General features: G+C 41.7%; 1 protein-coding gene across 1 annotated transcript in view; it reads right to left on the reverse strand.

The window, feature by feature from the left end:
- Positions 1 to 6,778: 6,778 nt before the first annotated feature.
- The window catches only part of si:dkey-1d7.3 (transmembrane protein 132D), a 48,695-nt gene continuing 42,315 nt past the window's right edge, over positions 6,779 to 13,158 (reverse strand). Inside the window, exon 10 of the mRNA XM_050053565.1 lies at positions 6,779 to 9,201. Coding sequence (XP_049909522.1) covers positions 7,729 to 9,201 — 1,473 coding nt within the window. The 3' untranslated portion in view covers positions 6,779 to 7,728. The remainder of the gene's footprint in view (positions 9,202 to 13,158) is intronic.

A 13,158-nucleotide genomic window follows, 5' to 3' on the forward strand; every position in this document is an offset into this window, starting at 1 on the left:
AGGGCTGTAGGCAAGATGAATGCAGCATGTGTATAAAGTGTGAAGCAAGTAGGGAATCAAGTGGAGGAGAAGGAGGCAGAGAGACAGAGAGGCAAAGAATGAATGGGTGGGAAATAATGGTGTGGATATAGAGGAGTGTCTGCCCACATTTCCAAAACAAATGGGCAGACTCTAGATGAAACATTGATGCACACTGTTGCTTCCAAATGTCCGTCAGCTAAAAAGAAGAAATATTACATCTGTGCGAGCCTGGAGAAACTCTGCTGTACAGTACCAACCTTGTGCCCTGTCATGTTTTCCTTTTTTGCTGCGTCTGAAAGACCAGCTCTGTCTTTTTTACCTTCATCCTTAACCCACACCTACACAGGCATGCACAGTCAGACAGAGGCACACTCTCTTTGTGCGAGCATGAGCATGTGTATATTTCTCCCTCACACACACACCCTGCTCTTCAGATCTGAAATGAGGTGGAAAAGTAACTGCGAAGCCAGACGGGCGCCTGCAGCTATCTCAGGGATGAATACAACTATTCCATTACAAACACCTTTAATGTCGCCATGGTGCGTCTGACTTGCTATGCAGTCCCATCATTTCATTTTTCTTGAAGGTGCCAACATTATTATTTCTGGTGACAACTTTGCAGCGTGCAACTCGTGAAAGAAAGGAGGCCAAACAGCAATAAACCAATATGTTTTTAATGAGAAGGCATAAAAAGTCCTTCATGGCTTTTTCCAAAAAGAGGTTTAGTTGTGTGCAACACAATAAAGAAAATAAATTCCGATTAGAGAGGCGAGGTGCTGGAGGTGAAAGGAACTCTGCTGTGATGTGTGAAAGTCTTGTGACATCTGTGGAGGCAGGATTACTATAAATGCGACACTCCTCGTTCCCGTAGACTATTTTAATCCGCCCGCCACAGCTGTGTAATCTACTGTGAAGTTTGTGGCAGATTTTATCTTTGTTTTTTCAAATGGTATTCTTTTAAGAGCTCTGATTTCCTTTAACTGTGTTTTTATAAAATCAGGCTCACACATCATGAATTTAATTTGCAGCCAGCAGGGGCAGATAATGAGACAATAGGCCCCTGGGCACAGCCATGCAGAGGGCCCCACCACCTCCACACACAGACTTAACAGTTGCTTTGCCTCTTTTTGTTGTTGTTTTGCATCATTTAGTAGCTGTTATGCATCCCGCTGTACATTTTGTCTTTTTGTGTTAATTTTTTGTCTCTGGCTTTTTGTGTCTGTGATTGTTTTGCCCCCTTTTGTGGTTATTTTGTGTCCCTTTGTCATTGCTTTGCATCTGTAGTAATTTTGAGTCTCTTTCTGGTCATTTTGCTCCTTTTTGTAATTGTCATGAGTCCTTTTTATGTCTCCTTGTGGCTGTTTTGCATCTCATTGAAGTTAATTTGTGTCCCTTTGTAGTCATTCTATATTTCTGTGGTCATTTTGTGTCTCTTTGGGTTGTTTTGCCCCTTTTTGTAAACCCGTGTGAGTCTCTTTGCAGCTGTTTTGCATGTCATTAAAGTTGATTTATGTCTCTTTGTGGTTAGTTTGAATCTCTTTGTCATCTGATTTGCATCTGTAGTGTTTTTAAGTCTCTTTCTGGCCATTTTGTTTCTATTTCTGGTTGTTTTGCCCCTTTTCATAATTGTTATGAGTGTCTTTGTGTCTTCTTACAGCTCTTTTGCAGCTCTTTTAAGTTGATTTGTGTCTCTCTGTAGTCNCTGGCCATTTTGTTTCTATTTCTGGTTGTTTTGCCCCTTTTCATAATTGTTATGAGTGTCTTTGTGTCTTCTTACAGCTCTTTTGCATCTCTTTTAAGCTGATTTGTGTCTCTTTGTAGTTCTTTGTGGTCATTTTGTGTCTCTTTAGGCAGTTTTGCCCCTTTTCATACTTGTCGTGAGTCTCTTTGTGTCTCTTTGTAGTTGTTTTATGTTTTTTTGTGGTAATGTTGTGTCTCTTTGTGGTTGTTTTGCCCATTTTCATAGTCGTTGTGAGTCTCTTTGTGTCTCTTTGCAGCTGTTTTGCATCTCTCTGTTGTTGTTTTGTGATCTTTTACAGTCTCTTCCTGGTTGGCACGTGTTAATTTGAGGGAAAATTTACAGATGAAGACCAGGGGAGCCCTTGTTATTTTATCACTTGGCCCGTGCACGGCAGGCCTAGTCATTAATCCATCAGTGGCTGTGTGTGTGTTTTGCACACAGATAGTTGAAATGAAGTGAGTGAAGAAAAGTGACAAGATTTAAAACATTTCACAAACTTCTTTATTCTTTACATCAACAAAAAACAATCAATCTGTAAAGTACAGAATAAGAGGTTTTATAAATGATGGCATCACACAGTAAATGCAGTGTTGGGCAGTAGCGTCACTACAAGTGGTGACATTACAAATTTAACTGTATTTCTCATTAGCATGGTGGTAACGTCACTACTGTCTGAGTAAAATAGCTTTTCAGTAGTTAATTGAGTTAATGAATTGACCGAGTAGTGTGGTAGGGTCCATAAAAGTCACAAGCTCTTCTTCCAGGAAAAGCTCTGAAGTGCAGCGGACTTTTTTTCTGTGGAGGTCTGGATAAAAGTAAGGATAATAAAACCGAGGATAAGTAATGTGACTGATCACACCGAGTCATGTAGACAAGGGAAGCACTTCCACATGACATCACAAACTAATCCTTCAGTTTCTTGCGCTTACTGCTTTCGCTATTGGCTTTTCTTGGCAAGATCCGCCTTACTCTGCCTCTGATTGGCTACATTGCACTTCTTGATGATGCATGTCTCACGTGTCTTGCCCAGAGGTTGTATATGTTAAGAATATTTGCTGTGGACATTAGAAGAATAGACAGCAAAAGGGCAAAGAAAAGAGCTAGAGAAACAGAGAACAGTATTAAGTAAGAAGCAAGGAGAAAGACCGTGACAAACTGGTATCACTTGTTATTTGCAGGACATGTTCATGTTCTAATGTCCCCAAAAAAGACATGTTTTGATTTAGGTCTGTTATTTTTATTGTTTATATTACTGTCCTTTATTTATTGTGGTTTTAGTCACTGAAAAATATATTTTAGCATTCTGTTTTTGAATTACTGACATAGCCAGACAGCTTACTGAAAGAGGCAGAGACAGAGAAATGCATTAAGTAGGAAGAGGAGAATGTCACCTGTCAAATGCCACAAAGTCTTCAAAATAAAGAGGAAAGTTGTAATTTAAATCTGTTATTTTGAAAGAAACAGTTCACGCAGACACACATATATATACTTACTATGTGTATTCCAAAACTGTGTACATAACCAGATTCTTCCTGTCTTCTGCCCTATGACTAATACATAGTAAGTCAGATAATTAAAGCATAAAAAGATGTTGCATCCCACAGAAAACAGTCTCTCCTTCTCTCACTCAACCTGCTCCAAACTACACCCATGCACTGGAACACACGTCTGTACAAAATAAGCAGAAGGACATCGTGTGGTTTTATTAAGCGTTATTAATGTAGACCAAGTCCAAACAACTGTTGGCCTTGCAGAATGTTTTGGCGTTCGTTTGTTTTGACTCAAACCCATCTCACTCTGTCTTTTGAAAAGAAGAAACCATTCATGCTCTCTCAGAGCTCCTTTTGTATCCCCCGCTTTTGTCTTTCTTTTGCACTTTGCTAATTTGTGCCACAATGCTTCATGTTGAATGTGAGTGCATACGTAGGCTACGTACCATTTCAACCAGTGTCACTTTTAGAGTATGCCCCTGCATTTGTATGTCTTAGATCTTTCTGTCACTGTATTTGGACAAAGTAATCAGAAACCTAGGGTAGCTATTTGGCTTTTCATATATGTCTATATTTATGGACTGTTATGATTCAGTCAGTGATTCATTAATTACTTATGCTGTTATTCTTACAGTTATATGGGCCTTTTCTTTTGCTAGTAATAATTAAAATGAATCAATATGAACATTTTACCATTCTGTACTGCTGGATTTGTATATTGACTTGGTACTGTACATATAAGTGATCATTTTAGTAGGGGTTTGACAGATAATCAGCCTGGCCGATTACTGGGGCCGATATTATGAATTTTTAGCGTTATCGGTGATTTTTTCCACCGATATGCCGATATACAGTTTTGTTTTCCTTAGCTGCACTGTTTTGTCCCTGGCGTGCTTCTCACTGCCTACACGTAACACTCTAGGCTCTTAAAAGCAAACTCAAGGCCTACCTTTTTAGCCTGGCTTTTAATTGAGCTCTCCTTTATTTTATTATTATTCATTTTTTTATTATATGTTTATTGTGTAGTGCTTTCTCAGTGTTTATTTTTTTAATTCTGTGTCAAGTATGATTTTTACAGCAGACATATATCGGTTGTAAATATCGGCTATCTCTGTATCATAATAATCAGTATCGGCATCAGCTCTGAAAAAACCATATCAGTCGATCCCTACATTTTAGTGGTATATATTAGCGGTGGGTCCACCACTTTGGTCCAGACTGGAGTATCTTGACAACCATCAGATGGATTGCCATGAAATTTCATAGACCCCCTAAGGCTCATATTGGCATGGTAACACCTCACAAGGATCTGGCTTGATGTCTGCAGGGAATTATAAGTGCCAAATTATTGTTTCTGTGTCGTCAAGTCAGTGAATACTGTCTAAATGCTGCATGTGCTGTCAAGTTGGTGGAGATGTTTCTCCATGTGCTCGTGTTGAGTCTATTTACAGCACGTTTAGCTCACAGGGCCATGGTATGGTATGTGTCGCATATCATCTCCTCTGTTGTGACCACGCTCTTTACCTGTTGCCTTCACACGGCTTCATCTAGTTCGTCTTCTGCCAATTAAGGCTGTTCCGTCTTCTGCTGCGACAAAGCTGTTTTCCCCAAATCTGTCTCATTAACACAAAGAACTTCTCTGCTTTTTGTCCTTTTCTTTGTAAAAACTTGGTGACATTATCTTATGATGCACGCCGAGCGGTGACACTGTGCTGACAAGCAATGACAGCGACGAGTGCAGCGGGGAAGCACGAGGTACTTTGTCTTAATGAGCTGCCATACAGTCTGAGTTCCCCTCCACCTGTGATATGAGAGTTACCGCTCTCATCACATTCATCTTAGGGCTGACTTCTCTCTGTGCCTGTCTTCTTTCGTCTATCTCTGTCTGTCATCTTTTTTTTTTGATGTTCTCTTTTAAAAATCATGTTACAGTACTTTTTATATTCACTCAGTTAAACAGTCGCTGCGTATCGCGTCTCACAAGTGAGTTCTTCCATTTGCAGCCACACCTTCCCACAAGCACCTGCCTCCATCTGCAATTGTTTGTGTCCAACCTGTGTGAAAGCAGCCTTGTGAAAGAAGCGACCTTGTCTCTTTTGGCCTACATTATCAGGAGTGTGCCATGGAGAGGGTCCACTAATGCACACTAATCCTCCAACACAATGACCCCAATCCCTTAAATCTGTCAATAGGGAAGCTGATGCTCCAGATTAGAGATCCTGCTGCAATGATACTGAGGGACTCTACTGCTGTCTTGTTGTTTGCAAGACAAACACACACAGAGATTTGCATACTTCATTATATGCAAAGTAGCCCTGACTGCTACGTCCATTATTGTCAAAATGATATAACTGGAATTATCTTACAATATGCTGTTTCCTAACAATCTCCCATTGCAGCCAAAGCTTGCATGATGAGTGTGATTAACTGAAGAGCCTTCCCAGACAGCGATAAAGCCAAGTACTTCACACAGACAGCCAAAACCATTTGAATTGTGTTCAGGTTACATGTGGGAGAATAAGGGATGAACTTGAGTGTCTGAGGAATCAAAAAAAAGGCAGCATTTCAGCAGAAAAGCACATTTAGGCACATTTTGTTGCTCCATTGTTGTCAAACAAACTGTGCAGCTTTTATATCTTAATCATTATTGTGTCTGAACTTTTGAGTTCTGAATTCAGCATCTTCCATGATACGGCAGGTCTGCAATCAAAGATGCCGGGCCACGATGCACCACGGAGACAGCTTTGAATCACTGCTTATCTCCGAGGCGAGTTTGTTTACTTTTTCTACCGCTGCCGGACAGATAAATTGACTGGGAAGCAGAGAGAGTTTATACTCATACAAAAAAAAAAAAAAAAACGTTGAGCCTGTAGGTAGAGAATTTGGGAGAAAGTTATTAAAATTACTTTTATCAACACTCTAAATCCGCCTGCTGCTGTTGTGCAGCAGGGAGAGATGACGTTTGCTGTCATATCCACAGCTGCCAATTCCTGAGGTGCAGGGCATCAGATTATCTGGGCTTCTTTAAAATGGGGACGCTGTTTATGCATCACAGCTCCCAGAATGTAATTTTGAGAAGTGTGGCTGTGGTCACCTTAGAGATGCGGGAAGGGAGGGCGGAGGGAAAAAGAGACAAATGAGCCGTGAGTTATCTTATGAAAGCCTCCCATCATTGATAAAATACCTGTAATTCTTTAGGGACACTGTCACAATACACAAAATGAGGATCACTTTTCTCTCCCCATTTACTCTCGGCGCAACAGTTATTCTGTGCAGCGCCACAGAATCCTAATATTGGCAGGCACATCAAATACACTGCTGTCAGTCTGACATTTCGACGAATGAATGATGACATCAACCTCAAATCACATTCAGAAGTGATTAAACGTAATCAAATCCCACTGATTCATCGCTGAGCTTGAGCCTATAATCCAAACCATTCACTGTGCTTTCCCATGAATGATACTTTACTGTTTGAAAGGCTTTAGAGACAACGATTGAATTAAATTCAATTTCGACTATAACAAATGAATCCATTTGCTCTTTATTGATAGGATCTCTTGGGAAATACACATCACATTTTGGTTTCAAAATAAGAGATTGCTACATAGAAAAAGGCATCATTGTTTTGCATTCACACATGAAAAATCTTACAGCTGAATATGTATTGCTTCGTGTCAAGAGACCGAGATTAGACATTTTTTAACAAATTGTAGAAGCAGGGCCCCCAGGAGGAACCTGGAGCCCAAGGTAAGGTTTGTTAAAAAATTCAGAAACAATGTCCACTTCAAACACGGCGCAGACTATATTTGCATAGCATGCATTTGATTTGAATAAATATCCGCTTCAGACTGCAGTGACAGATTGCTCAAAATAGCTTGATAAATGTTGCATATTCTCTGACAAATTGCACAGACTCTTCAGGTACTCTCTGGAGGAATCCGAGAACAAAAAAAAAAAAAAAAGAAAGTACAAAAAGGCTGGAAAAGAATAGAATTACTTACAAGAAATAATCCCTCCTGTACTGCATTTAACCTGACAACTAGCAATATCTGAAGTGGTTTCTACAGGGGCGACGGGATTGTACAAAAGCAAGAGGAGATGAGAATTCATTTGTTTTGAGTTAGAAATGTAGAAATAAGTTAATAGTATAGATATATGTATATTTACAACATCAAGTCTGCAGAGCACAAGAATCTCGCATTTCAGGGATAAAATCATGCTTTGAATCTTAAAAAATCAACTCAGTATCTCTTATGTGTCTCGTCATGGGTACACCATTACATAATGTATTTACAGGCTTTCACTGAGCACATACTTCAATATAAAATGTCCTCTATCTAATCTCAATAAATACATCCTCTAAAGTGATTTATCTTTTATTAAAAAACAAAAGCCAGCTTTTTTCTTTCAGACATTCACCACTATAGCTTCCTGTGTACTGTATATACACTTCTTTATTCCCACCAAACAAACTCACTGAGGCTCTCCCAGAGGTTTGACAACAGGCCACGGCATGTCAGGTAAAGGTGACTGGGGCCCAGCGGGGGCCTGCGTCTGCTGGTTGGCCCAGTTTAAGTCCACGCCGTTCTTCTTCAGTGCAGCCAAGTGCTTGATGTCCAGCGTGGTGAAGGTGGTGAACTGGACCTGGTTCCGCTTGCTGGTGGGGGAATGAAGCGGCTCGCTGCGGTGTGGCCGGGCCAGCAAGGTGGCCGAACGGTTCGCCATGGGGTCGATCGCCTTTGCCTGGAACTGCTGCTGGGAGCTGGTCCTGCTGCGGCCCAGGGTGGCAGTTCTTTCGGGGACGGCGGGGGCGCTCACGGTGGGCAGGGTGCTCTCCATGCTGCGGTGGCTGATGGAGTCCATGGAGTGACGGGACTCCAGAGGGTGGTGGGCCTCGCGTTTTAGCGTGGACACTTGAGCCGGGTCACCCGGAGCTGGAGCGCTGTGATTGTTGCTCCCCAGCCACACCCAGTCGTGCTTGTGATCCTTCGGGTCCCCGGTGGGTGCCGGGGCGGCCTGTATGGGGGTTTTATGATTCCGGAAACAGAGATTATACGAAGCACAGTTGAGCAAAAAAGCAAAGATGGCTACGCAGGAGACACCCACCAAGGCGTACATGCCGATTTCCATGTCTGACATGGCTTTGAATGTCCTGATGAGGTCACTCTCGATTACTTTTGGAGTTTTCGATTTCGGAGGCTCCTTCTTGGGCACCTCTGGTCTAGGAATGTCTTTGTTCAGGGGTGAATTTGGATTGTCGAGCATGTTTCCGTAGCTTCGTTTCTGGCCTTCTCCCTTAACAACTAAACCAACTGTTGTGTCTGTAGGTCTGGCAGTGCTCATGGTTGTAGTGGTAGTTGTGGGAATGGTAGTATATGTACTACTTCTTGTAGGCCTGGTTGTAGTTCCAATCCATATGACTTGCGTCTGCATGGATTTTGTTGAATATGTAGTCGAGGTGGTAGTTTCTGCTGCGGTAGACTCTCGCTGGTCAAGTGCTGTGCTTCTGAACAACCATTTATCCATATCTGTGACAGACTGCTGTGATGTCACCGTCGTTTTAAGCTCGCCTACCAATTCTGATGCACCACCACCCACATCTTTACTTCCGTCAGTGCCAACCTCACCAAATCCACCACCTCCTTCTGTTACGACTCTGCTGCTACTCTGAAAGTTCATCCTGAGGAGCCCTGTGCCCACTGCCAACTTGCTCTTCCTCTTGGATTTCTGGCATTCCTCACAAATCCTCAGCTCCACCCTCACGACTGCCCCCTGGTCTCCACCTTCACTTTGTGCCACTAAAAATGTGGACTGTGGGGTGCGGCGTACAGTGGCCACCCCATCATCTGGGGTGGAGACCGTCAGAGAGTAGATGCTGCGGTCAAACAGGTCCAGTGGGGCGACTGCACCATCACTGAACTGAACCCAGCAGCTGACCAATGCTTCCTGAAAGACAGAAAGATAGACAGAAAGAAAGAGAAAAGGAAAGAAAGAAAGAGACAGTAATAACTGAGCAATACCGAGTTCATGTGTAAAAAGGAGGTCAGAACACAGCAAATCAATATTCTCCCCCCTGCCTTCAGTGAGAGCTATATTCCCATGATTGTTAATAGCACTAAATTGCCTATGCTAATCTCTTTATGATTACACTCAGTAGGGTGCTATTGTTCCATAGATTATAGTCCTATGAAGTCAGACTATGAAACATAATTTAGCCAAAGTGGATAAAGAGAGTATAATAGAAGTCCTTTAAACACAAAGAAGTACAGCCACAAGGGTCATGTAAAGAGCCAATCCAATCACATTAATACACAATGACCTATTTCCTGTTGCTAATGTGAGCCACTGGGTCGCCACAGACCTAACCTATATTTTGGGTTTGGATACATTATGAATGGCCCTGAGCAGAACATTAACAGCTTGCCATCACAGGCACAATTGGCTGGTCATCTGCACTGGCACAGTTCCAACAGTTTGTTATTGACAGGGCCAGACCAGCCCAAGCGACAGTGTACTGTAGGTAAAGTAAGCTGTCGCTCAGCTATAGACTGCCTAATTGCCGCCCCATGCCTGTGTCCGGGAGCTGGTTTAAAATGGGCAAGCTGCCACGGCTAAATGTGTGAGTGAGCTTTTAAAATGATCATCTGTGCACCCTGTCTGCCTCTTCTGCTCTCTCACACAGCATGGTAACGGCAGATGATGGCCATGGCTGTGAACACAATGAGTTTACATTCTGGGAAGCAAAGGGAAAACACAAATACTATTACACCCTTAAGGTGATTGTTGTGCAAATCTGCTGCGCTGTGGCAATTAGAATAATTCATATCCTCCCTGTAGAATCCTGTTGTATCTTCACGGGAAAATATACATTTAGGATATGTTAATGGCGCACTATGTTATCATGGCAAGTTTAAAGTGTAATTTTCAGCCCCCCTCACAGAGGGTTTACAAAAAAAGTTGTTTTGAATGATATTGTTTGTGTTGCATGTACTGCCTCTGCTCCCTGTGCAGGAGCAACATCACTGGAGAAATCTTAAATGAATGTGGAATAGTGTGGTTATCACCTCGTACAAAAATGTTTTTTTCTCTTTCTGCTTTTGGTCCTTGAAATGTGGGCTTGAAGTTAGTTCAAAACCATCCTGCAGTGCTTTCATATTAAATGTTTCACAAAAAAATATCAGAAAAAGCTGATTAATGCCAAATTTCTCCTCACAGATCCTCAGATATCCAGAAAAAATGTATGTGGTACCAAACTTATAAACACTAGGAACCGTTAAAGTAAATATGGTCGTCCAGCCCAGTTGGCAGGGGAAAATGTTGGCTTGTACATTACTGCAAACCATGCATTTATTACATTTGTTTTTAAAGTGATGCAATATATGAGCTGACTTTGTCACTGGGAGGTGGAGTGGACAGTGGATGGTGTAAAACCTAGGCAAGTCACCTGCCAAGCTGCAGACCACTGCCAACAAAAAAAATTGGGTGTTTTAGCAAACTGTGACTGATTTTAGTGACACAAAGAGCAGTTGTTTTTTACTGAAACATGACTGCATTTCCTGCCAGGATAGTGCCACCAAAACTGGGTATTTTAAGCCAAAGCATGATCTTTTCCTGACCATAACCAAGTTGTTTTTGTGCCTAATTCTAACCAGAAGACAAAAGTGTCCACCACATAATAACACACAGTTTGCTGAAACGTACAATGCCAACACATTTTTTCTGGCAACTGGAATGGGTCATCACCATAATATGGTGCCAAGGTTCTCTTACGTCGGGTTCACACTACACAACATTTTTGTCCAATCCCACAGTCACTATGTCAGATAAGGCAGTTGTGGAGTCATAAAATTGTGCTGTGACTTGGGCAACAGACATGACAGACTACACAAGGTCCACAACCAATCATCACTGGTCATCTTTCATGACGTGTTGATGTCGTCGGGTTATTCTTGCCGTGCTGGCCGAAATGTTGTTGTAGTATCACAAAAAGCGCCACCAGATGGCAGGAGCTACATTTCATTTACCGCATGCAAACTATGCTAGTCACTGAATCCTCCACAGCAACTTCCTGTTAATGTTTCACAATAAAAGCCTATTTAGAAAATGAAGGGATTCTCTCAACCGAAGTTATAAGGAGCTTTTTATTTAAATTGATAGAGGAAGTGTTGAGTTTGAAATGATGGCGTGATGTGTTAACTGTAATAAGGCAAACGGGAGTGGATTAAAAGTAAAAATAGAAAAATACAGAGGGATTAATAAATAACGTCCCATTTCTAATGTCGTCTGTTTCAAATGAAGCTGGTAGCCTCTGCAGTTGTGGTAAGTAAAAGCCCCGGCACATTTTTTTCATTTTCACTGGATTGATAAAGTGCCTCTCCTGTTTCACGCCAGAAGTTTTCCCTTTTTACTCTGTGTGGTAACACAGTTGTCCACGGCAGCAGATATGCTCTGTGTTTCTATTGGTCAAAGTGACGGCTGTGACGTGACGACAGAAAGAAAATCAAACATGCTAGACTTTCTGTCATGACGTCGTTAAGTGTCCCAGATGTGGCGTAGATCGTACTCTACTATGACACACTACACAAGATGATTCGATGAATTACTGCATACGACAGTCATTGTCGATCACGACCTGAGCCGAGACCATACGACGCTGCCTTGGGCTATAATTTGGGTGATAACATGTGGTGTCAACCTGCCGTTACTCCAAACACGAGAAGAAGGACATTTTTCTAAAGATAATCTGACTTGAAACCAGGACTCCTTTGTGGAGCCTACAAGAATAAGTGACATATTTTGCAGTAGTGTATTACTCCAAAAGATATCAATGCCTGCATCTTCAAAATGTGACCAAATGTGAAGTGACCAAATTTCCCTCCAGACACAAGATTGATTTTTCTTTTTTTTTTCCAGAGTTGCCACATTTCTCTAAAAACTACTTCTGAAGTCAAGATGTCACTTCTCTTCCCTGTCCTATCCAGATTCAATTCCTTGTCATCCACAAACCATAGAGAACCTTTTATTCCTTGCATGATCACTTTGTATTACATGTATAAATGTCATGAATAAAAGGTTTCATTGAACATAGAGCTTTGTCCCTACAGATGTCTCGCCAAACACTTGATGTGCTTGTAGCCCAATTACGGCTGCCTTTATAGTCTGGACCATTATTGTGAGGCAGTTTGTGCAGCTCCTGAGTCCAAGACAAATTTCCCTATAGGGACAATAAAGAATCGCATCACATCGCATCACATCGTTTCGTGTCGTGTCGTGTCGTATCGTGTCGTGTCGTGTCGTGTCGTGTCGTATCGTATCGTATCGTATCGTATCGTATCGTATCATATCATATCGTATCGTATCTAACGGTAGTAAGATTCCAGCACATTGTCTCCCTGCTGCTCACATTATTCCTTTAAATTCCTCACAACACACTCTCTGGCACATGTATATATGACACCGCAGATTTAGGATCTAATCAAATCAAATCAAAATTAAAACTGATCAAATTAATTCATCAGCAGTACACCTGCAATGTAGGCAATTCTCTGATCATCAGCCAGACTATGATTAATTGCAAAGTCATAAATCTAAACACTAATATCAGCATTTACCTCCTATGTACAAGGTTTAAAGTGCAAGCAGGAAAATCAGAGAGCAGCAACAAATCATTTCCTCTAATGTGCTAACAGTGCAAGAAGTTTGTTCATCTTAAAACGCGGGTCAATGAGGACGCTGATGTTATTTATGCTGTTGCTTTATTTTACATGCATCCGTGAGTGTTTTCACACCAGTAATAAAAGGGAGGGAAAATTGTCAGTGGAAGTCTGTGATGGATGCCGGGGGCTTGCTTGTTAAATGCCCACACTTTTAAAGAACAAGAAAGAAGGGGATGTTTTAGGACTG

This window comes from Epinephelus moara, chromosome 9 (assembly GCF_006386435.1).
Source record: "Epinephelus moara isolate mb chromosome 9, YSFRI_EMoa_1.0, whole genome shotgun sequence".
Lineage (NCBI taxonomy): Eukaryota > Metazoa > Chordata > Actinopteri > Perciformes > Serranidae > Epinephelus > Epinephelus moara.